At 43.5% G+C, this 26,312-nt stretch overlaps 2 protein-coding genes across 2 annotated transcripts; one reads left to right on the top strand and one right to left on the bottom strand.

The window, feature by feature from the left end:
- The first annotated feature begins 6,428 nt into the window (after positions 1 to 6,428).
- Positions 6,429 to 7,662, top strand: LOC134210329 (uncharacterized protein K02A2.6-like). The gene is made up of 2 exons (XM_062686377.1): positions 6,429 to 6,663; positions 7,085 to 7,662. Exons 1-2 carry the CDS (start codon positions 6,429 to 6,431, stop codon positions 7,660 to 7,662), a joined length of 813 nt encoding a protein of 270 aa, XP_062542361.1.
- A 5,017-nt stretch (positions 7,663 to 12,679) lies between these two features.
- Positions 12,680 to 25,274, bottom strand: LOC134210330 (fatty acid synthase-like). Its single transcript, XM_062686378.1, has 6 exons — positions 24,841 to 25,274; positions 22,819 to 24,780; positions 22,343 to 22,763; positions 14,845 to 16,992; positions 14,437 to 14,786; positions 12,680 to 14,378 (listed from the first exon to the last, which is right to left on the bottom strand). Exons 1-6 carry the CDS (start codon positions 25,272 to 25,274, stop codon positions 12,680 to 12,682), a joined length of 7,014 nt encoding a protein of 2,337 aa, XP_062542362.1.
- Between the last annotated feature and the right edge of the window lie 1,038 nt (positions 25,275 to 26,312).

A 26,312-nucleotide genomic window follows, 5' to 3' on the forward strand; every position in this document is an offset into this window, starting at 1 on the left:
TAAATTGGCAATAAGTACAGAATGGTACGCCGTTTGGTCAATTTATAGCTACCATCGATCCGTGGCTCACCTCGCGGAACCCGGTTATTAATACAGTACTTATGAATATTAACTGCTGAATTTAAAAGCTGTTGAAAGCTTCCGCTGCTAATGAAGTGTACAAATATGGATTTGAATTATTACTAGCATATTGAAGATACCTAGCGTCAGTTGGAATATGGGCATAGTAAGAGAATCGAACAAAAATTTTAATTGAACACTCATGGTTTTCCTTTCAGCGCATCCTATCATAGCTGAGTTTTCTTCATTTTGGAGTGAAGAAATGATTACAATAACAAAATTCACTAAGATTTGAAAAATGTACTTTTGGTAAGTAGAGCTTCATGATTGGCTAAATGTTTACACTGATACTAAAAAATTAACACCACACTGAAAATGCTTCCATCGTTTTAATTGGGATCGTAAGGAGAAAAGCATTCAACAAGAGTGGCTGTAAGAGTGTGAAGAATCTTGACATTTGCTTTCAGTTGCTATGAAACCACAGACTCGAATTATGTATAATGCAGTCACTTATTGATTTACACTTGCACCATGGGGATTTTGGCGGTCTACCAATCACCAATCACTTTTCCAAAATTTTCTCTCAAAATTAGGCATATACCTAAACCTACTTTTGAAAAAAAAATGCTAAAATATTTAGCCCCTACTAGTTGTAGTTATTTAGATATTGTACATCAAAGTTGAGAATAGGTGAAAAACGCATTTTTTTTTCTCACAAACTTGTTCCATTTTCAGTTTTAGAAAAGCTTGTTTTTCCACAAGAAGGGAATGCTTTATTCACTGACCCTACAGTCAGCACACGTGCTATGGTAGTTCCCCTCCTACCGCACGGAAAAGTGTTGTAGTCTGGGAATCTTCCAGTCGTACAGTCGAGCAATACCCACTAAACCCCACCTTGGGTCCGAACCAAAGTTCCCCCAGGGACAACGTTCCAGTATTACTTCTGAGGGATAGGCAGTACCAAATAGAGATGGGCAAAACGGTCATATATAACATGTAAAAAGTACTTACAATTTTCTTTTCAATTTGTCATTCCTCTTCCTCACGAATTTTACTAATCTGGTGAGCCGGCGCATTTAAAAAGTGATCTACGAATCATTCACTCACATTGAAGATCTACGAAGATCTAAGACGATACGATTCACGCTGCCTCTTTTTGATGTGCTGTTTAACTTCTGAGCCCTCTGGCCTGGCTCCCTTGTTTGTGCCAGTAAGCACACAAAAGACTTGAGCATTCCATTTATCTTTTCCTTGTGCCATGCAGCACCACAACCATTCAGCTCTCAACGTACTCGCAAACTACTCAGATAGTCCTTGGCGGCGGATCTATCCTACTCCGACGGGAAGTCTCCTGGCGGCGGAAGCTCCTCCGATATCGACGACCCGCATCCGTGGAAGGCAATTACCTTACCACTGTGGTATTCACAAGTTTCCATTTTAAAATGATATTTTTTAAATTATGTAATTAAATAAATTCTATAAATGTTCTTCCAATTCGGATTTGACTCCTTGAACTTCTTCTACGTGCTTCTGTTGCAAAATTACCAAATCTAGTCTCAAGAATGGTCTCAATTTTACCTTATTCTCACGTGGTGCCTTATGCCAAAAAACTGACTACTTCGAATCTCCAGATTGTGCCTCCAAATGTGCTATTATAACAATTAATAATTATAGTAGTTATTGTTCTGGCTGTATAAATTATAACTCGGTAAATAACATTAATCCATAAGTCTTAGTGGCTCGCTTAGTGATTTGTGTTCTGGCTGTAGAACTTATAACTTGGATAATAACATCGCAAGCTCTATAGGGGGCCCTCCTTGGCCGTGCGGTAAGACGCGCGGCTACAAAGCAAGACCATGCTGAGGGTGGCTGGGTTCGATTCCCGGTGCCGGTCTAGACAATTTTCGGCTTGGAAATTGTCTCGATTTTCCTGGGCATAAAAGTATCATCGTGTTAGCCTCATGATATATAAATGCAAAAATGGTAACTTGGCTTAGAAACCTCGCGAGGCGGCTCTGTCCCAGTGTAATGCCAATAAGAAGAAGAAGAACATCGCAAGCTCATGTACACTATTTATTCGGGCACAACGAATTTATTTGAAATGGTAATCATTTTTTCGATAATTATTCTATTTCGATATTATTCATTATTCGATATTATTATTACTTATTTTATTTGAAATTATTATGCCGCTCATTAAAAAATCTTTTCCTTCGCTTATTTTTGGTCGCATGGTTGCCACGTGGTGCGTTCCGGCGGTGAATGCTTGGATAGCACGTGCTATTTGTACTGCGGAGAAATGTTTCACTTCACATCTATGAGAGCCTCTGGAAAATGATCACTAAAGTTGTCATTTTGTTGCAAGACACAAAACAATATTTGTTTTTTCAATTCAAGTTGTAATTTATTTGTTCTGGTACTATTATTATCACTTTTTTTCAAAGCTTCGTAAATTCTATTAGTCACTACAACCACAACTACGCTCTCACCTGGTCAGCATATACATAGATCAGCTTAAGTCCTACTCACTTCCACACTCCAACGACGACCCGAATCACTTCAACTGGTTCCCGGTGGTGGACCTAGCCTACTCCGATTAACAAATTTCCCATACACTTGAGCAGTACTGCAATTTTTCATTTTGAATGAGAGATGTCCCGCGATGTTTACATATCTGTCCCTTTCAATCTCTATAGAAACGCGAAGGATGAAAGGCATGCTACTTAAATCTAAAAAAAAATGTTCCGTGACAGGGCATGAAAGTGTACCTACAATATATGCTTTATATTATGTGTTTATCACCACTTCCAACTCAGTGGATTAAAGGAATATGATTAATTTATTTATTATTATAATTCTCTATTAAAATAATTTAAAAATTTTAATTTTAACCCTTAAACGCGCAAGGCGATTTTTTTAGAAATCGTCGAAAGTATTTTTAGCGTAAACCATTAAAATTATTACCATTAAACGTATTTTCGGTTTGTTGTTTTAAAACAACATTGCGCATTTAAGGGTTAAAACAAAGCACAACATCCTTTCATGACTGCTTTTCATGCAAAATTAATCAAAGAACCCACGATACTTTTATTTGGTATAGTCCGAGATAGAAAAAGGCGCATTGCTCTCTGTCTTATGACAATCATTATTATGTACATGAGCCATTCGGCTTCTTCCTTAACCGTTGAGCTATTCAGCTCTCGCCTCGGTCGCGATCACGATCGACTCGGATAGTCCCCGAATGAATCTACCCTATTCCAACGAGAAGTTCCCCGAAAACGGGAGCGCCCCGCAACCCGACGTGGCTACGCGCCCGCCGCAAGCTGACAACAGTTACGACGTTGGTAGGCGCTAGTGTTCCCACTCATTATTGACATCTATTTTCCGCGGCGGTGTACTCATGATCCGCTATCCACAATGGCGGCCTGCTGCTACTCCGTGCTTCGTGAGATACGGTGCGATATGCGCTGATGACTCTCAAGCACATTAGCCTATGAGTGCTTTCCAGCTTTCGGGCGTTGCCCAGACTGGACCTCCGTACCGCAGTATTGAGAAAAAAAACACGCTTGCCAGCAGCCTGCTCTTGCTGGAGCATACCCTAGAGCTGTTCCTTGATAGTGCCGCTATCGCCGTCGTCGCGTGCTTGCAGACGTAGTCGACATGACTTTTGAAGCTCAACTTATCGTCGAACATAAGCCCCAATTGTTTCAAAGATCTCTTGGAGATAATGTCGCAGCCGTCGACTCTAATTGTCGCCCCTTGCACCGATCTCCGGTTGCTGAGCAGATTTCGGAAGAATGCCAGAGATTGATCATTTTGCGGCATGATACGGAAATGATTGAGTACCCGACGTCCGTGAATGCAATGCGATCGTGGAAGCAGTTCAAGAGAGGTTCGCCGAAGTTCAAATCGAATTTCGGTGCTGCGAAGAAAAACGAAAATAGTGCAAATAATCAGGAAGTATTATGTTGGCTGTGCGGAGGACCTCATTATGCGAGAGATTGCTCATACAGGAGCCATAAGTGCAGTGATTGTTCGAAGACCGGCCACAAGGAAGGGTACTGCCGGAGCGCCGAGAAAGTGAAATTTGGAAGATTTAATCGGCGAAAAGCGAATGTTTCTGGAAGGTGGTGACTGTTAATGCGTGTAGCGTCCAAAAACGTCGGTAATTTGTATCTGCAAAGATAAATGGTGAAACGGTGCGAATGCAGCTGGATACCGGGTCAGATGTTACCATCATATCTAGCGACACGTGGAAGAAGATCGGCTGTCCTCAAATGGATCCTTCGTCCGTAGTAGCAAAGGCTGCTACAGGGAAGTCTCTGGAGCTGATTGGTGAATTCTTGTGTGAAATGAACATCAGTGGGAAGAATAACCGTAGCCTAATCCGAGTCTGCAGAGAACATCTTTATCTGCTCGGTTCCGACACGATTGAAGTGTTTGGACTATGGTCAGTGCCTTTTAACACGATTTGCGGAAAGGTGAGCAGCAAGCCAGCATACGTGGAAACGCTGAAAACAAAATTCCCGGAGGTCTTCTCAGAGCAGTTAGGCCTCTGCACGAAAGCGAAAGTCAAACTGGAATTGAGGGCGGGGAAAACCCCGGTGTTTCGTCTCAAGCGTCCGGTAGCATACGCAATGTATCGGACAGTGGACGACGACCTGGATCGTTTGGAGCAAAACGGAATAATAAAACCGGTTTATTTCTCGGAGTGGGCGGCTCCGATCGTTGTGGTTCGCTAAGCGAATGGATCTATCCGTATATGTGGCGATTATTCGACAGGTCTCAACGAAGCGCTGCAACCCAATCAGTATCCGTTGCCCCTTCCTCAAGATATATTTGCGAGTCTGGCTAATTGTACCGTGTTTAGTCAGATAGATTTAACCGATGCGTTCCTGCAGGTAGAAATTGATGAACCATCGCGGCAGCTTCTGACGATCAATACCCACCGTGGTCTCTACCAGTATAATCGGTTGCCGCCGGGCGTGAAAGCGGCACCAGGAGCTTTCCAGCAAATTATAGATACGATGCTCGCTGAGTTACAGCGTGTTAGTGGATATCTGGACGATGTGGCCGTGGACGGTATTGATGAGGAAGATCATCGGAAGAACTTGGAGGCGGTACTCAAGCGACTAAAAGAGTTTGGTTTCACAGTGAGAGCGGATAAATGTACATTCGGTGAAGAGCAGATCGGCTATTTGGGACTGTTGCTGGACCGTCACGGGCTGAGACCAGACCCAGCGAAAATTGAAACCATTGTCAAGCTTACTGTACCGACGGACGTGAGTGGTGTTGAGGTGTTGTCTATCAAGGTTGATAGAAAATCACGCCAAACCGAAAGAAGATTATGTTATCGCTAGCATCACCCTTGAAGAGGATATGAGGTCCGTTATAAATGATGCTTCCGACTTTCTCCCATTGATCTTCAAGGTGGTTGGAAATGATACCCTCACAGTTGCTCATTTGCTACCGTCGCTGGCAGACGTATAGCAGCACGTTGTTCTCGAACAGCACCATAAAGCGGTAGCTATTGTTTTCGGTTTGTTTTCTAGATTTCTCTCGTTCGTATGCCATGTGCGAAATGATTGTGAATATGGTGCAGTTTCGGTTCCCACCTTCAGCTCCCCGTCCGACATGGGTTGAGATAGCAGCCTTTGTTCGACAACTTGGCACGGATGTATCACATATGGAACAGTGTATAGAACAGCAATGGATAGATCGCTGTTTATTAAATTCGTTTCGGAAGATGTTATGCGAAATGCGTTGATCAGGAAACAAGGAGCCCTGAAAGTTTTCTTATTCGAATGGAAATTCCGTGGAAGTTCATATGGTCGCGGCAGGTAGTAAAATCCAATACATTCGTGTGTTTGATTTGCCGCCTGAACTACCGGACAACGATTTAGAAAAACGCCTTAGTGAATACGGGAAAGTGGAAAATATTATCCGGGAGAAATTCTATAGGATTTGGGGTTGGACCATGTTCACCGGAATTAGAGGAGTGTTCATTGATATGAATAAAGAAGTTCCCCCTTCACTCCAACTAAACAATTGGACGGCACGGATATATTATCCGAATTTACGGAGTAATTGCTTTGTGTGTCAAGCACAAGGGCACCGAAAAGATTCGTGTCCAAAATTGAGGAACAGGATCCAAAAATAAAAAAAAAGATAACAGGCAATTAAGAGAAGACGAGGAGAAAACCTATTCGGATGTAGTGATTGGATTCGAAGGAAGAGTAGCTGAACAACCAAACGTTGAAGTTTCGGAGAACGACGTGATAGAAGTAGTAGCAGAGGGAGTGGTTGAGTTGAAGTCCAGCCTAGCAACAACGACAGCCCAGCAGGCGGAAATTTTTATTCCATACTCAATGGTAGAGAGGAAGAAGACAGCGGAGACGATGAGTTTCAAGAACAAAACCAATCGGATATGGTTCGTGAAAAGGGCGATACTGGGATACACGGATAACGTAAATTCGCTCAAGAGAGAGGTGGAGAAACAGCAACATAAGCCATCAATAAGTCAACAGAGGGATCTAGCAGCTGAGGTTACAGCCATAGACCGGTCACTCCGGAAAAAGACCTCTCGTAAGGATGTTTCACACCGTATGTCTGAAACATCTTCAGATTAGTATAATTTAAATTAATTGCTTTCGGCTCCGTAGAGTTTTTTTTATAAAACAACTGAGCCTACTAAATAAACGACTTAAAAAAAAAATGATACCCATTCCGACCCGAAACTTCGTAAAGTTTACCGTTATCTGCAAGATGGCTGGCCCCAGAGATCGCAAATTGCGGATTCAGCTCACTTCTATGGCTGCCAGGAATCGTTTAGCACGGTCGAGGGTTGTACTATGTTTGGAGAACGGTTGGTTATTCCGGAGAAACATCGTGGTCGATGCCTGCGTCAGCTTCATCAGGGACATCCTGGAATCCAGCGGATGAAAGCCGAGTTATGTATACTGGCCTTCGCTAGATGAAGAAATTCCGGAATACGTCAAGTCGTGTAAGCATTGTGCATCTGTAGCGAAGTCATCTCCACACTCGCTGCCGGTCCCGTGGCCTAAGACAACAGGTCCGTGGAAGCGGGTTCATGTGGACTATGCAGGACCTTTTGATGGAGAATATTTTCTGTTGGCCGTCGATGCGTATTCCAAATGGCCGAAGATTATTCCTACACGGAGTATAACATCGACAGTAACGATAATTCTGAGGAGTTTGTTCGCCCGCTTTGGAATGCCAGAAGTAATCGTCAGTGACAATGGCACACAGTTTACGAGTGTGGATTTCCAGAAGTTTTGTGCCGACAACGACATTGATCGAATAACTACAGCTCCGTACCATCCTCAATCAAACGGGCAAGCCGAGAGATTCGTGGATACATTCAAGCGTTCGGTGAAGAAGATTCAGGAGGGAAAGCGTACACTACATGAAGCACTAGATATTTTTCTGCTGGTTTATCGATCAACGCCGAACCGGCAAGTAGTTGATGGGAAGTCTCCGTCTGAATCCATTTTTGGACGCCGCATTCATACAAATTTGGATCTGCTTCGTCCCCCATCTTCTGAATCAACCATTCTACCTAAGCCAGATAACGAAGGTTAAAAGAAGAGATGCTTTGCCGCACACGATACTATGCATGCGAAACTATACGCTAAAAATAAATGGCACTGGGCCCCGGGTGTAATATGGAAACGTGTTGGGCAAGTCATGTACACCGTTTGGGTAGAGGATCGGCGATTGATACGAGCACATGTGAGTTGATTCAGCGGCCGTTCGAACACTGCTGAAGGTGTGGAAAATCGGGAACGTGTACGATCTCAGCTACCGCTGGAGATACTGTTGGATTCATGTGATCTGCCGAAGCATTCTTTGGCACCAGTTCCTAATCAATTATCAACGCCACCGTCAAGCTCATTTACTCAGCTCAAGTATGCGGCGGATCGCAATATGTCAAGTAACCCGAATATGTCCACAACCAATTCGTCATTATCATCGTCGTCGTCAGAAGCATCCCCAGATTTTGCTTCGGCCTGCAGCGGACCTGCTACACCTACACAAGTACTACCACGCCGTTCTTCAAGGAATCGAAGACCACCGCGTTGGTTTGATCCGTACCGTTTGTATTGAGAGAGGGGGATGTTGGAGTGCGAATCGCATACAAGCTGCTGGCCTCTAGTTGGAAGTGCAAGCTACCACACTATGATGCTACTATTTTAATTCGTACCTTTGTTCAATGTATTTTGATCGTTATGTAAATAAAGATGTCGGTTGTCGTATGAATATTTAAATAGACGACAGTTTTCATTTGTTTTATCCGTGGCATTCATATTTGGTTTTGCGCCCAGTATTCGCGCTCGCGAGTTCGGCCACCGCGGGCCAGAACCATAAGAAATTCTATATTAAGACCTATACAAATATTTAAAAAGTATTTTGTCCTCACCCATCGAGTTTTTTTTGCCAAAAAATAATATTTTGAGGGGGCAACAAAATAAAATTTGGATCATTTTGAGGATTCTCAAAACATTCTTTAACAAATTCGAGAAGTTGATTTGATTATCCTTGACCTTTCAGAGACCAGTAGGACAAAATATTAATTAAATATTTGTAACGGCCTAAGTTCAAAAAAGCGGAAATTGAGGTGCTCATGGACATTTCGGACGTGATCATGTCCCTACTGGACATTAAACAGGCTTTACTAACACTCTGCGCACTAGTCGTAGGGGAGCCAGTAAGTAATCAAAAAAATCGAAAGATGCGTCTCCTTACTGAAGAAAAGGAGTTGGCTATGAGCCAGGCGGCGAAGGCCAGCGAGGAGGCCGAATTGAAGATTCGTCTCCTTACTGAGAAATAGCGGCTGGCGGAGAACCAGACTGCGGAGCTTCGAAAGCGCATGGTTATCAGCGGTGTAATTCCGAAGCAAAGTAAATTGAAGTTACACAATCAAAAATACGAGCGCAAAAAAATTGTGTTAAAACAAAATCCTGCGTACTTCCAAATGGGAAGCCTGCTAAAACCCGCCGGGAGAGGGTTCCTTAGAGTTGCTGACCTAAGGAACAGTGGAAAACAGGGCCCACCACCCAGGAAGGTAACTGAAGTTCGCCGGGAAGAAGACGTGCCCTGGATGGATGTCATGAACCCAAAAAGGCGAAAATAGCGAGGGAATTTGCAAGAGCGAGAACGGAATTGAAGGCACCTGTGGTTAAGAAAAGCAGTGCCCGTACAGAAAAGGGAACACCTCCCAATGGCCGTGGCAGAAACGACAGAGGCGGAGCAATTATCGTCAAAGCCGACGGTAGGAACTACGCCAATGTCCTGAAGGCTATGCGGGGCGTTGGAGAGTTCACTGGCCTAACTGAGGAGGTCAACTGCTTCCGTAGAACGCAGAAGGGCGAGATTATCTTCGTCCTTAAGCGGGATACTGTGCTGAAGAGCCTTGTGTATAAAAAGTTGACAGAGGAGGTACTGAGTGATGGGGTTCAGGGTAGAGCCCTATGTCCAGTCGAGGTCGTCCAGTGCCGCGGCCTGGACGGAATAACCAAAACCGGCGACCTGGTGGGCGCACTGAGAGATCAGTGTGGTGTCGAAGTTCAGGATACCACGATTCGGTTGCAGCTGGAACGCAGGTTGTCTCATTCCAGGTACAGGAAGGTGCTGGATACCGTATGCCCGGTGTGCATAAATGAACACCTCAGACCTGCTTTAGGTGCTTCGGTTTCGGTAGAGCAAGTAGATCAGCTAAACCTCAACCACTGCGAAGCAGCACAAGCGCTGGTACAAAGTCGGTGCATGAGAATAAAACTGATAACACTTTGCTGTCCGACCCATATTGCATCCCTGTCGGGAACGGTAGTTGAACTGCGAACAAGTCCAGAACAGCGGCCATCTGGACTTGCGCGCGGCACCCCATCCAGGAGATAGTGTCATCTCCTGTTGATGAGGGTTTTGTTATAGCAAAGGTAAGAGGAGTAACTTTTTGTTACGAATCTTCGTTAGAATACCAAAACCAGGATCGGCACAACCAAGTACGAAATCACATAATACATAATACATAATACGTCCAAAACAGGTGAAAATCTTTGAAATCCCTTTACCCAAGATCTAATCCAGCAATCATTATAAGTGGTGAACCGATTGGTTTGTATGCGTTGCAAGCTGGGCATTAGGTTATTCAAGGCCTTTTATGGGAATGAAACTCAAGATCTATATACGCTATCGTCTACTACTTCAGGGAGAAATGGAGTGTGTGAATTGCAAGGAAACCAAGAGTGAAGCTAGAAGTCGAACTGGAAGCATATCATCGACTCTGTTTCAGTGAGGCCTAACAACAACCTAAGGGCCGATGCCCTCGTAGCGGTTTTTCAAGCTGCGTTATCGCCACGTCCACGCAAGGTACCCAGCATGAAATGTAGTCGTGCACACGTATATGTACGTGTGTATTACTCTATTTGATGCTGGGTACCTTGCGTGGACGCGGCGTTAACGCAGCTTAAAAAACCGCTACGTGGACATCGACCCTAAGGCAGAGACATGGTGTCAGCTAAACAGATGCCGTGTGGCATTATCTGGACAAGATGGTTATGGGGTTAGGGTAGCGCCAACTCTCGATAGCAAACTCGTTTCCTTTGGAAGGTTAGCTTTAAGCTAAAATAGAGATAGTTTTATTTAGCTATTATTTGAATTTAGTTTGAAAAGGCCCTACTATACACTTACAAATTTGTTGACCGTTATATTTTGCGCAAGCAAGTCTGGGTTGTGCTCCCGCGACTAAATCGATCGATCGCAACTAATAATATATAATCGTTAGATAACACAATTCATCATATAATTTTTAGGCAACACAATTCACAACTACTTACAATATACAATATTAATGAATTTAACACGAAAGCGTGAACTAAATTTTTCATTTGCAATTTTTCATTTGCATTCAGACTATAACTATTTGGAATAATAAATTTCACTAATAATTCTTCGCACTCTTTTGGTTTAGCTTTGATGACGGTGCAAATCTGCTTATTTTTGTTTTCATCTAGCTTGCTGACGTTTCTCCGTCAGTTACATCAATTTTCTTCTCTTTGCGCACTGTCATCGGGAAGCATAGCGCTGTGCCGGCCTGGGTTACCGAAACGAGGGGTCTTGTCGGCACAATGGTTGTTGTACAACATTCAACTTTGTCACGGCTGAGGGACGCAACAAGCAAAAGTGCATCATTTAGCTTGCGACTAAGGAACGCAGAATTTGTTCTCAATTGTTAATGATCGATGGTAAACGAAAGCTGTGAATCGACAGTGCCCCGGTTGAGGGAAGCGACGCCAGTTTATGAAAGAGAACAGTAGTGATGTTGCTTTCCTTGTAATTAGCTATCGAAACAGCGAATGCAATTGGCGATTAAACGTTGCATAAAGAAGAAGAAGTCGAAGGATGATATTAGAAAAATATTGCATGGGGAAGCATACGGATTTTTTTTTTTAAACTCTTCTCAAAAATTCTAGAAGCGATTTAATTAAAAACGGAAATCAGTACGGGGTTGGACTTTTCTTATACTGTGTATCAAGTATGATATCATAAAATAAAACTTAAAATCGAAAAATTGCATTTATTAGGCAGTAGAAGGATAGTCCAACCCCGTACTGCTAACCGTTTTTAATTAAATTGCTCCTAGAATTTTTGAGAAGAGTTTTAAAAAACTTCCCGTATGCTTCCCTATGCAATATTTTTCAAATATCATCCTTCGACTTCTTCTTCTTCATGCAACCTTTAATCGTCAATTGGCGATTAAAGGTTGCATAAAGAAGAAGAAGTCGAAGGATGATATTAGAAAAATATTGCACGGGAAAGCATACGGGAATTTTTTTAAAACTCTTCTCAAAAATTCTAGAAGCGATTTAATTAAAAACGGAAAGCAGTACGGGGTTGGACTTTTCTTATACTGTGTATCAAGTATGATATCATAAAATAAAATTTGAAATCGAAAAATTGCGTTTATTATGCAGTAGAAGGAAAGTCCAACCCCGTACTGCTAAACGTTTTTAATTAAATTGCTCCTAGAATTTTTGAGAAGAGTTTTAAAAAATTTCCCGTATGCTTCCCCGTGCAATATTTTTCTAATATCATCCTTCGACTTCTTCTTCTTCATGCAACCTTTAATAGTCAATAACCGATTGTGGAAGCATTCAAATGTGACATTCAAATGTGACCAAATAGACTTGTTGCAGGAAAAATGGAAAACTATTGTTAATTTATTTTTTATTTTTTTTACAAATGCAGACAGATGTTCCTGTCATAAGACGACATTATTACTAGTCGAGTCAAGGCAAGTACGAGACACTAAAGACGGTCGTACAGTTGAGGACGATATACGTTTCTGTAAGGATTACAACGTGGTGGAGTTAAATGGAATAGTAATATTCTAATTTTTTTACACATGTTTCCGATGTCTGTTTATTCGAGCCTTATTTTTATAAAAAAATTTTTTGAGTTCGAATGAAATGATAACTTTTCAGAGCAACACGAAAAAGACTTAAATTATGTAAATGGTATGCAAATTTTATTTTATTTCAATAAATAAACACATAAGCTATCTCGAAAGGATTTACCAATCATAACTCAATTCACTTTTTCAAAACTGTTTCACCTCATTCAATCCGTTAATGATATCCACTAAAACTTTGTTTTCCAACATCGTCATATGACTTCCGTCGACTACCTTCATCGACATCGTTGCAGTTGTACTTCCTTCCAAACCGTATTCTTCGTCGATCTCCATCACAGAAACCTCCGAAGGCCGGACCAATACGATCGGTACGCTCAGGGGTTCTATTTCTCCTATATTCATACCGAGAACCATTTTCACCCGATTGAACAGGGCCTTGGTCATTTTGCGTGTGTAGTCTGGCGAATAAGTGGCCTGACCCTTGGCCACTTCAATCAACTTTTCTATTTGACCATCGAAAGAAGAAACCTGCAGGATCGAATAAACATTTTCGATTGGTGAGCTAGGGAATACATGCGATATGATGGCCGTCATCAGAAGGCCCTGGATTTGCTCGTCCGTCACACTGTGACTCATCTGCATCGCTGATAACTGCTTCAAAAACTTTGGTGCCCCGTCCAACAGTATTAGCGTACCGGGAAGACTCCGTCGTTGAAGCCTTCGGACGAGTTCGATTGAGATCAACGTACCGAACGAATACGCAACTATCAAAAAGTCATCGAACCCTCTAAAAACTTTCTCATCTAATTCATCCCAAACGTGATCCACGATCTCCGAAATGCTCTTCAGATCGAATGTGTTTAAGGTTTGCAGAATATGAACAGGTGCATTCAACCCGGCGGCCATTACTCGCCAAACATGTCCAGCTACACCCTCCAAGCCCGGAATGATTAGAATGGGGCGTCCTTCAGTTGTGAGGGATGGTAAAGAAAGCAACGTAACGTGGCTGTTTTCTTCTTCACCCAAGTTTCGAAGTAGCATTTCCATTCCGATTACCATTGGGTTGGCGGATATTTCATCTTTTGACTCAGCATTCAGTCGTTTTTCGTCAACCAACTTTTGCAGCTTCATGAACGTAAGTGTACGAAGCTCAAGAGGCGACAAAATCAAATCGAAGTCACTCTCCAATACTTGTTTTATCTCGACGGCCATCATCGAGTCCATACCAACGTCTGCCAGGGTACTTTCCATGGAAACCGATTTCAAATCACGGATGCTCATAATGTTCATAACTGTCTCCATTATGTTTCGTGAACTGCCACCAATTCTCTTCTCCGCCACAACCATACTGCCTACAATGGGGTCATCACTCATCAATAGGCGATCCAGTTCTTGCAAGCAAGACGAAATCCTCTGCTGAAGCGTTCCTCCAATCTCCATGTCCAGCCTGTCCTCAGCCATGTCCGCTACGATTCCGACCTCTCCGATTGCTCCCCATTGGATCGCCTTTCCCGGTAGACCTTGGGCTACGCGACTCTCTACAATGCGCTCCATTATGGAGTTTGCCATGCCGTAGTTGCTTTGGCCGGCATTACCTCGTCCACATGATACACTGGAGAAGACAACGAAGTGCGCTAGCCTTGGGCACAACTTTCGGCTGACTTCATCCAAATAGCGAGTAGCCTGCGCTTTCGGTGCCAGACACTCGCCGAACTTTTCGGGGGTTTGGTTTTCCAGGGTGGAATCCCTTAGCTGGACGGCCAGATTGAAAATGCCTATCACAGGTCCGATGACAGATGCCTCTCGAAGAAGTTCACGGCACCCTTCCAGGGTGGTTATTTTGGCTGTGTTAATTAATGTACGTACACCGTAGCGGTTCCACAGCCTGCCAACAAGCGAATACAAAGTTAAAGGACTCGAAATGCTCATTCGACAGTACTCACCTTAATCGATACTCCTGGTAGCCTTTCGTGATTCCTCTGCTGGAACTGATTATGAGTTTACGACATCCGCGAATAATCAACCAGTCCGCTAACTCCAAACCGAATCCTCCCAGCCCTCCTACGATTACGTACGCGCAGTTCGGGTCACAATACAGTCTCGGAACAACATTGATAGGCAACGTTTGCTCGTCCTCTTCGTGACTCCGAATCTGCAGCAGAATTTTTCCAATGTGTTTCCCACTAGCAAGAAAACGGAAGGCTTTTTCGATCTCGATCGCAGGAAAAACCGTTGTGTTCAACGGCTTTATAACTCCACTCAGTATGTCGGCCATCAGCAATGCATGTAGTCGCTGGAAAAAGTGATATTTCAGTCAGTTTAGATGGAATTTATCGAAAACACCCATTTACCTGTTTCTCCGCAAAAGATCCCTTGAACATCGCATCCAGCATTACTGCCGTGAAAGTGATTCCCCTATTGAATAAATCCATCGCAATTTTAGAGTCATTGGCCATATCATACTTTCCTATTTCTAGGAAGTGACCATTCTTACTCAAACAACGAAGAGAGGCTTGGAGCTTTTCCTCAGCCAAAGAGTTCAAAACGTAGTCAACTCCACGACCGTTCGTCCTGAGCTTGATCATAGTTTCAAATGAAGTATCTCTAGAGTTTCCGATGTTATCTGCCTTCAAACGGGGAAATCGTTCCAAAATAAACTGTTTTTTCTCCTCGGTGCTCACCGTACTGAATACTTCCATTCCGTAAGCCAAACACACTTGTATGGCAGCCAAGCCAACGCCTCCACTACCGGCATGAATCAAAATTGATTTCCCTTTCCTGATACGACTGCACACGAACAATGCCGTGTACACCGTTCCATAGACAACGGGAACGGTGGCCGCTTCCTCCAAGCTCCAGTCATCCGGAATGGTCCACGTCATCAACGGATCGCACTCCACCATAGTCGCCATAGCCCCACTGGGTAAAACTCCCATAACTCGTCGTCCCCGAACAGAAACTCCCGAATATTCGTTCCCAAGCAAACATTCCTGCTCTAAACGATTGACATGGAGCACATCGGATGAAAGTCTGCTCGTAGCAATCATCACATCGCGGAAGTTCAAAGCACTGTACATCACCCGTATCAGCTCGCCACCGGAAGAAATTGTGTTCAAGGAACCGGTAAACCAAGTCATCGACGACAAATCGCCCCTTGTGAAGCAGTTGGCGAAGCAATGATTACGTACTGAATCTACTTTGGACTTCAGGTCCATCAACGCGTGGCGATAGCTGCCCCAAGTTCCATTTCGGTACACGTTGATGGTTAGGTCCAGACTGAGTTGGTCCTTGTAGAATGGTTCACCCAGTGCAAATGGCGGAGCACTAATATCATCAATTAAAAAGCAACGGACGGGATGAGACTTGAACTCTTTCTTGATACAGTTGACCAGCCCAATTATGCCGGAAATTTGATCGTTTTGCGAGTACAGTAGTACCGGTTTGATCTTGATCATGTTCTGCAACTCTTGCAGCCATTTGAAAGCTAAATCATTCGTTTCAATGCGAATCACTGCTGGTGGTTCCTTGCCAATGCCGTTTGATAGCTGGAGCAGGACAAGAGCTTGGGAGTCATCGATGGTGAAGGTGGCAATTTTTATGAATTTTGATGGGAGAACGATTTCGGTTCCTGTTTGCCGTATGAGCAGGAAACCAGAAGTATCGAGTGCAGCCGTAGCGTTATGAAGGAATTCATTGTCATTCAAGAGATTGTGACTGATTATGAAATGAAGTCCCGTTTGACCCGTTATTTTCTCATTTTTCACCGTGATATAAGGGAGTTCTAGTTCGTTTGAAGTCAACAGTGTCAAGGTAGGCTGAACCAACGGTAGGTCATCCAAGGCTTCTGCAAAATACGGTAACAGTATCTCAGTACCATCACGATGTATTTCGGTAGCCCGGATTGAAATGGTTGGAGAGTTTTCTAAAGCCAACTGAACGCACATTCGAATAGCCTCAAGTACTGTAGTATGCACTGTAGAATGATATGGTACAAAAGAATACTTTTCCAGTATGGGAATACCTGGAGGTTGCCGCCTGTTGACAACGTTCGCACGAAGACCAGATATTCGGACGCCACCGGAAACGCTCACATTTGTATTCGGGCAGTTGGTTACAGTGAAGTATTCCACAGTACCATCGTCTTCATGTGACATCATCGATAGATGTTTCTTCGGAAATATTGTGACGCTTTCAATAGCTGTTGGAACCATCAAAGACCGAGTATCAATGGCTATCAATCCAACCTGCAGTAGACAATCTAAAAACGCAACCCAGTTCCCTTTCCATTGTACCTTAGCCGCCGAACCATCGCTGCGGGCTTCCAAAACAGATTTGAACAAGGCGTTGTAGTGATATCCCCTCAATCTAAGTTCTTTATAGAAATCCCGAGCTGTCAACAGAGGAGCGGATGCATTTTCCTCAAAATCTTGGAACTGCTCTGGCCTCGTTTGTATCATTTTTGCATAACCAGTTACAACAGCGGTCGTGCCATCGACAATCTGAAAGCAGAAGCAAGTACTAAGTTTTATATTTCTCCCAATATTCTACTGAATCTAGGACAAAAGGTCAAAAGAACAAAAGGTGGAGATAAGAAAAGGTCAAAAGGGACAGAAGGTCCCTGTCCCTTTCCACCTTTTCTTCTTTCCACCTTTTGTTCTTTCGAAAGGAACAAAAGATTGAAATAAACAAAAAGGCGAAAGAGACAAAAGGTTGAAAAGAAAAAAAGGTAAAGGAAGAAGGATGAAAGGAGAGGGAAGAAGGAAGAAGAAAAAAAGAAGAAAGAGAAGGAAAGAAGGAAAAAGGAAAAGGAAAGAAAAGATGGAAGAAGGAATATAGAATAAGGAAGAAGAAAAGAGGACAAATGATGAAGAAAGATGAAAAAAGGAAGGATGAAGAAGGAAAAAGTAAGAAAAAAGAAGGGAAAAATAATAAAGAAGAGGGAAGGGAGTACGGAAGAAGGAAGCAGAATGAAAAAGGATGAAGGAAAAAAGAAAGAAGGAAAACAGAAAGAAGGGAGAAGGAATAAGTAAGCCATGACTCGACCTCTTCTGGTCAGATCTCCGTGGCGTGCACGCAACGACGGAGAGCTACCGTCATTGCATTTCGCTCCAGCTATTTGAAGCCACACATTTTGGCGATCCCGCCAGTTTATTTTTTTTTTTTTGGATCCTGACGATGATTTCAAAAGATGAGTTGATGAGTTGAATTCAAGTTGTTAATGTGCTAACGTGTTCAAATATTGGATGGATTAAATATATCACAAGGCAAGGTGGTTTGAATTGGACCCATAAAAAGAAGGTGGTTTGAATTGGAACAAATCGCGTCTCAAAGGCCACTGGAAAATGGATTCTGGTTTGGAAAATTAGAAAGCATGTCTGGAAGACCGCTGGAAAATTGGTTGAGGTTTGTAAAATAACAAAACGCGTCTGGGAAACCGCTGGAAAATTGGTTGTGGTTTGGAGAATCACAAAGCGCGTTTCGAAGACCGCTGGTAAATGGATTGTAGTTTGGAAAATCACATAGCGCGTCTCGAAGACCGCTGGAAAATGGATTGTGGTTCGGAAAATCACAAAGCGCGTCTCGAAAACCACCGGCAATTAGATTGTGGTTTGGAAAACGGAAAGCGAGTCTGGAAGACCGCTGGAAAATTGGTTAAGGTTTGGAAAATAACAAAACGCATCTGGAGGACTACTGGAAAATTGGTTGTGGTTTGGAGAATGACAAAGCGCGCCTCAAAGACCGCTGGAAAATGGACTGTGGTTTGGAAAATCACGAAGCGTGTCTCGAAGACCGCTGGAAAATGGATTGTGGTTTGGAAAACCACAAAGCGCGTCTCGAAGACCGCTGGAAATTGGATTGTGTTTTGGAAAACGGAAAGCGAGTCTGGAAGACCGCTGGAAAATTGGCTGAGGTTTATAAAATAACAAAACGCGTCTGGGAAACCGCTGGAAAATTAGTTGTGGTTTGGAGAATCACAAGGCGCGTCTCGAAGACCGCTGGTAAATGGACTGTAGTTTGGAAAATCACATAGCTCGTCTCGAAGACCGCTGGAAATTGGATTGTGTTTTGGAAAACGGAAAGCGAGTCTAGAAGACCGCTGGAAAATTGGTTGAGGTTTGTAAAATAACAAAACGCGAATCACAAAGCGCGTCTCGAAGACCGCTGGTAAATTGACTGTGGTTTGGAAAACCACAAAGCGCGTCTCGAAGACCGCTGGAAATTGTATTGTGTCTTGGAAAACGGAAAGCGAGTCTGGAAGACCGCTGGAAAATTGGTTGAGGTTTGTAAAATAACAAAGCGCGTCTCGAAGACCGCTGGTAAATGGACTGTGGTTTGGAAAATCACGAAGCGCGTCTCGAAGACCGCTGGAAAACGGATTGTGGTTTGGAAAACCACAAAGCGCGTCTCGAAGACCGCTGGAAATTGGATTGTGTTTTGGAAAACGGAAAGCGAGTCTGGAAGACCGCTGGAAAATTGGTTTTGGTTTGGAAAATAACAAAATACTTTTGAAGACCTCAAGAACATGGATTGCGGACCACTAGAAAAAGTGCGTCTCGCTGGACAATGGATTGTGGTTTGGAAAATAACAAAACGCGTCTTGAAGACCGCTGGAAAAGGGATCACAAAGCGCGTCCCGAAGACTACTGGAAAAAGAATTGTGGTTTGGAAAATCACAAAGCGCGTCTCGAAGACAGCAGGAAATGGATGGTGGTTTGCAAAATCACAAAGAGCGTCTCAAAGACCTTTGGAAAAAGAATTGTGGTTTGGAAAATCACAAAGCTGAAGATCGCTGAAAAAGGAATTGTGGTTTGGAAAATCACAAAGCGCGTCTTGAAGATCGCTGGAAATGGATTGTGGTTTGGAAAATCACAAAGAGCGTCTCGAAGACCTTTGGAAAAAGAATTGTGGTTTGGAAAATCACAAAGCGCGTCTCGTAGACCGCTGGAAATGGATTGTGATTTGGAAAATCACAAAACGCCTCTCGAAGACCGCTGGAAATGGATTGTAGTATGGAAAATCACACAACGCGTCTCGAAGATCGCTGGAGAATGAATTGTGGTTTGGAAAATCACAAAGCGAGTCTTGAAGACCGTTGCAAATGGATTGTGGTTTGGAAAATCACAAAGCGCGTCTGCTACACCGTTGTAAAATTGGTTGTGGTTTGGAAAATCACAAAACGCCTCTAGAAGACCGCTGGAAAATGGATTGCGGTTTGGAAAATCACAAAGAGCGTCTCGAAGACCACTGCAAAAAGGATTGTGGTTTGGAAAATCACAAAGCGCATCTCAAAGATCGCTGGAAATGGTTTGTGGTTTGGAAAATAACAACAACAAGTCTTGAAGACCCCTGGTAAATGAATTACGGTATGGAAAATCACAAAGCGCGTCTCGAAGACCACTAGAAAAAGAATTGTGGTTTGGAAAATCAAAAAGCGTGTATCGATGACCGCTGGAAATGGATTGTGATTTCGAAAATCACAAAGCGCGTCTGGAAGACCATTGGAAAATTGATTGTGGTTTGAAAAATAACAAAACGCGTTTTGAAGACCGCTGGAAAATGGATTGCGATTTGGAAAATCACAAACGCGTCTCGAAGACCACTGGAAAAAGAATTGTGGTTTGGAAAATCACAAAGCGCATCTCGAAGACCGCTGGAAATGGTTTGTGGTTTGGAAAATAACAAAACGCGTCTTGAAGACCGCTTGAAAATGAATTACGGTATGGAAAATCACAAAGCACGTCTTGAAGACCACTAGAAAAAGAATTGTGGTTTGGAAAATCACAAAGCGCGTCTGGAAGGCCGTTGGAAAATTGGTTGTGGTTTGGAAAATCACAAAGCGCGTCTCGAAGACCACTGGAAAAAGAATTGTGGTTTGGAAAATCACAAAGCGCATCTCGAAGACCGCTGGATATGGTTTGTGATTTGGAAAATAACAAAACGCGTCTTGAAGACCGCTGGAAAATAAATGACGGTATGGAAAATCACAAAGCGCGTCTCGAAGACCACTAGAAAAAGAATTGTGGTTTGGAAAATCACAAAGCGTGTATCGATGACCGCTGGAAATGGATTCTGGTTTCGAAAATCACAAAGCGCGTCTGGAAGACCGTTGGAAAATTGATTGTGGTTTGAAAAATAACAAAACGCGTTTTGAAGACCGCTGGAAAATGGATTGCGATTTGGAAAATCTCAAAGCGCGTCTCGAAGAGCACTGGAAAAAGAATTGTGGTTTGGAAAATCACAAAGCGCATCTCGAAGACCGCTGGAAATGGTTTGTGGTTTGGAAAATAACAAAACGCGTCTTGAAGACCGCTTGAAAATGAATTACGGTATGGAAAATCACAAAGCGCGTCTTGAAGACCACTAGAAAAAGAATTGTGGTTTGGAAAATCACAAAGCGCGTCTGGAAGACCGTTGGAAAATTGGTTGTGGTTTGGAAAATAACAAAACGCGTCTTGAAGACTTCTGGAAAATGGATTCTGGTTTGGAAATTCACAAAGAGCGTCTCGAAGACCACTGGAAAAAGAATTGTGGTTTGGAAAATCACAAAGCGCATCTCGAAGACCGCTCTAAATAGTTTGTGGTTTGGAAAATAACAAAACGCGTCTTGAAGACCGCTGGAAAATGAATTACGGTATGGAAAATCACAAAGCGCGTCTCGGAGACCACTAGAAAAAGAATTGTGGTTTGCAAAATCACAAAGCGCGTCTCGAAGACCGCTGGAAATGGATTGTGGTTTGGAAAATCACAAAGCGCGTCTGGAAGACCGCTGGAAAATGTTGTTACTATACGCGAGGCTGAAAGTTGGATAAAATGAACGGAATAAGGTGTATAGATTATTGCTGCGATCTATAATGTTTCTTGAGGGATCAAAATCTCAATACTTGGTACCAATTTAGCTTAACATTCAGACGATACAATCTATTGATTTTCATATCGCTGTTCTACGAATGAAAACCACGATGATAAGACAGGTTTATTTTGAAGTTCAGTTTTTAAAGGAATTAATCAGTTTCTCAAATGCAACATGTTCAATGTTCATCTTCGTCTCGCGCAAATATCTTAGGAAAAAACTAATTGCGGCCTATGCATGAGATTTTTTTTAGAGAAGAAGGGGGGTGTGAGGCAGAGTCTCTTAATTCTCGTGTATACATGAATGAGGCAGTGTGCCATGAGCTAAACAAGCTCACGTAGCATCGATTCGGTGCGACGAGAGAAGCTAGCGCGCGCAAAAAATAACTGAGTGAGCGTGTCTCAAGTACGTCTCATGAAACTCATCTCATGCGCTAGGAATGCATAGCTGGCGTTACTTAGGCGACGATATTATTGAATGAAAATTTCCCGCCCAAGTTGTTTTACGCACCTTCGCTGTTGTTTGCAAAGGTTTGCCATGGCAAACAGCGCATGAGCTGATCTCATTGAGATATCTCAATGCGACTCACCGATGTTAATATGAGGTACACAAGCTTCGTGAGACTCGCGTGCGCTAAATTTTATGTGCGCGTAGCAATCTTTGCTCAATCTCATCCTTTTTTTGTACGCGTGCATGATGTCTGGTGTGAGGTTTGAGTAAGTCAATCGATGAGCAACAAGCCATGACTCGACCTCTTCTTGTCAGATCTCCGTGGCGTGCACACGCACTGACGGAGAGCTGCCGTCATCGCATTTCGCTCCAGCTATTTGGAGCGAAGGAATGGGAAGAAAGAAGAAGGAATAGAAAAGATTTGTTTTCGATTTGTTTCCCCTTTCGAGTTCTGACGTTTTGTCCTTTCGTCCTTTCTTCCTATTCGACCTTTTGCCTTTCGACCTTTTGTCCCTTCGACTTTTTGTCCCTAACCCAAATATACTTACCTCGAACCTTCCAGTTCCTTTCTGCAGGGTCACAAGAAGATTGACTACGTTACTCTTCGTGAGTGTCGTCGCTCGTAGAAATTGCACATCGTCGAACTGCACCGGGCAGTCCGACAGCTCTCGCTGCATCAGGTATGCTATCAACTCCCACACTAGGCTGAGATATCCCGTAGCCGGGAATAGAACCCTGCCATCAATACAGTGACCGCTGGCGTAAACGAAGTCCTGATCCGCCAGTGTAACCTTGAAGAGCATCTGATTGGCCACCCGGAACGCTACCCATTCGTACCGTACGACATACCAAGAGTCATGATGGTCCCATCGCATCAGCGGTGAAATCATGGGAGTTCCCCGAGCAACGGGAAACTGGACCGGTGGATAGAGATTCAATAGATTCAACTCTTGCTGTGCCAAATACAAACTGAAAATGTGAAGAATTAGTTATGCGGTTCGACTTTAGAAAACTTCCAACTTACTGTCCCAAAGAAGCTAGCAGAGCTGTAATAGGTCCAGATGACTTATCTAATGGAACGCATTTGGATTTGCGGTTGAGGCTCTTGAGCACCGGTTGCATGGAATGTCTCGTAAATGGCTCCAGTATCATGCAATGCTCGGGTATTTTCTCCAGAAGGTTCACAATAGAGAACGAGTCGTGTACCGCAGTGGAAACAAAATTCGATGGGTCCTTTAGATTAATCCAACGTGCCGAGGGCGTTAGAGGCCGAGACATTATATGCGATACAAGAGTGTTCAGCTTCTGTGACATCTCATCTATCGAATCTTTTGCATAAACGAAGCTCACAAATGGAAGATGTTCAGCAACGTAGCCTCGTGATTTGAGTTGGTCAACTACGGCACTTGTGGGATTCAGCGGGCCTCCAACAACTCCGAAGCGAGACAGAAACGTGTCCCGGATGAATCCATCAAATGACAACGGCGGTGCCGGACGCTTCGTTCCCAGTTCCAAGAAAGCATTGAAATTCATTTCGGTTTTATACTCAGCTAAAACTGATCCATGATAGTACACCAATTGGATGACTTGTTCCAGACTCATACAGCCATCTAAATAAGCACAAGTAAACTGTCCAATCGAGTGACCGCCGTAAGCATCCAGCCTTACTCCAGTGGCTGTGAGAACATCGGCATAGGCCAGTTGAAGTACGGTTGATCCAATCATAAGTTGTCGCAGATCAGTGCGTCGAGATGGTTTGTGGAATAGGTCATACCCGAAGGCTTCCAAAACGGTGCAACATTGCGACACCGTCTTCTGAATCCCCGGAAATTGTCGAAGCATTTCCAAATCCTCCTGCCATTTCTGCGTGATGCCGGAGAAGATTGCCACGAGCGGTAGATTATCAAGTTTTACACGATCCATGTTGAACAGATCCAGTGTCGAGGGCTGGGAACCTTTTTTGCTGAAAATTCCAAAACCTCGGTATCGATGCCCTGGTGTTTTGGTTCGTTGCACGTTATGCAACAATGCAACAAACTCAGCATCCAAAGCACGGCTGGATATGTCTTGAAATATGTACTCAACCGCTTCCTTGGTTCTGCCCGACCAGATAACCAAACGTGGAAGGTCATCATCCGGAACTCCATGTGCAATTTTCTCCTTTGGATTACGATGAATCAGCAAGTGTGCATTGGCTCCACCAAAACCAAAGGAGTTGACCGCTACCAGTGGACCTCCCAGAGGTTTGGCTTCATCAACCACCTGTAGGCGACCGGCAATTAAAGCTGGAACATCTGCGCGAAGTTTGATCAAATTTATGTTTGGTGGAATTAACCCACTTTCCATCGCAATCATACACTTTGCGATCGAAGACAGTGCTGCTGAAGCTTCCGAGTGACCAATATTGGATTTGACTGATCCAATCAACAATGGTCGGTCACGATCGGTGCAGAAGACTTTATCGATCGCATCGCATTCCTCTGGATCACCAACAACCGTACCGGTACTGTGAGCTTCAATGAAGGAAATATCTCTAGGGTCGATGGATATGTCTTCGTAGAATTCACTCATAAGTTGTTTTTGCATAACCCCCGAAGGATATGTTATTCCTTCTGATTTGAATCCATCGCAATTAGTTTTTGTGTGTAAAATGTGCGCATAAATACGTTTTGCGTCCTTTGCTTTCTGCAAAAATATAGCACAGATTACTTCAGATCGAGTATACCCATTGGCCTTCTCGTCAAACGGGCGGCACACGCCGTCCTTGGCCAGAACTCCTAGCAACGAAAACTGGTACGAAATATAGGGATGTAAGCAAAGATTGGTCCCCAGTACAAGAGCAGCGTCGCATTCTCCACTCATCATTCTCCTACGGGCTTCATCCAAAGCGTACATGCTGCTGCTGCAAGCGGTATCCAACACCAGCGATGGTCCACGAAGATCGTACATGTATGAAATTCTGTTTGCCAATTGAGACTTGGCACATCTAGCAAAGCCAAGTAAAAATCATTTTCCAATACAACAAATCATTTTCGCTTCAACTTACCCCAACATAGCGTATCCCTTCGGAGGACAAGACTGAAAAAATAACCTGGCTTCGGTTTCCGAAAAGCACACCCCAACAAAAACTCCCGTCCGCGAGCCCCGCACCGTCTCCGGATTGGTTCCGGAGTCCACAATCGCTTCGTATGAATGCTCCAGCAGCAATCGCAGCTGCGAATCCATTGAATTGCACTGATTACGACTGATTCCGAAAAACTCCCGATCAAACTTATCCAGATTGTTGATTTTACCGGACCGCCGCGGAATCTCCGGCATGGTATGCGGCCAACGTGTTTCCTTCTCATCTACCAGGTCGCGTCTGTTGTACAGATTGCCGGCAAACTCACGCATGTTATCCGATTGCGGGAAGCGCCCCGAAATACCGGACAAAACGACGCATTCGTCCAGTTTAACAGAACCCAAATTGACGGAAGACATAGCTGCGCAATCCATGTACTCCACTTTCCGAATTCAGTAAATGTCGAAAACTGACTGAGCAGTTGCAAAAGCTGGCAATTATATATTGGTGGCTTTAACTGCTTTTTGGCAATTGCAAATGGAATGCAAATTTCGGTGCAGTCGAAAATTCTGTCTGGGTTCAATGTTTTCCAGTGGATCGAATTTGCTATACAATATAGAAAACGATCGCAGAATTACGGATAACGGTTGCAAAGACCTAAATAAAGGTAGCCTTTCCCCTCGAAAATCTTTTTGAAAAAAACGTTAGCAAAGGTTAAATATTGAAATATCAGTGCGGAATATCAGAAATTCCGTCCCATTTAAAATTCGTGGGCCCCAAAATTCGGATGAAAATTCTACCTAAATGAAGTGTGACTACTAAATGCGGCATAGAAAGCTACAGACATACTAATCTTCGGTCAAGGGTCAACAAATCACCGAACAATTTCCGTAAAATGAATCGAACACTACGCATAAACACCAAACGTCTATTACATGCTACAAATTATTCCATCGAATGCTGCTAGTCAGTTAACCGCGAATCAACAATTCAAATTGGCCTGCTGCCTGCACCCCTGAAGAAAGTCTTCACGGCCAAACGGCTATTCAATTTGCGAGCCCTTGTGCAGCTGACAGCAGCGAATCGGTTTCATTAGTTGCAATTACAAACACGCAAATTATGGCTTACCGTTTTGATTCATCTGCGAATATGAATCATACTTTGGACAGTATTCATATATGTCATTATTGAAGTTAATCACGTCATTATTTTTCTACTTACTTACTTGATGGGCTACAGCTCTTCAATGAACCTAAGACGAAAGTAGTATCCTCCTCTACTGGACGCGATCCTGGGCCAATCGCTTCCTTTAGCGCCCACAAGTCCTTTTCTACTGCGGGCTCTTTCGGGTTTAGTACCAGTGGCGTAGCCACGGGGGTGGTTTTGGACATAAAACCCCCCCAGAGACAAAATTTTCAGAAGATTTTTTTTTTCGCCCCCACCCAGACCAATTTTCT

This window comes from Armigeres subalbatus, chromosome 2 (genome assembly GCF_024139115.2).
Source record: "Armigeres subalbatus isolate Guangzhou_Male chromosome 2, GZ_Asu_2, whole genome shotgun sequence".
Lineage (NCBI taxonomy): Eukaryota > Metazoa > Arthropoda > Insecta > Diptera > Culicidae > Armigeres > Armigeres subalbatus.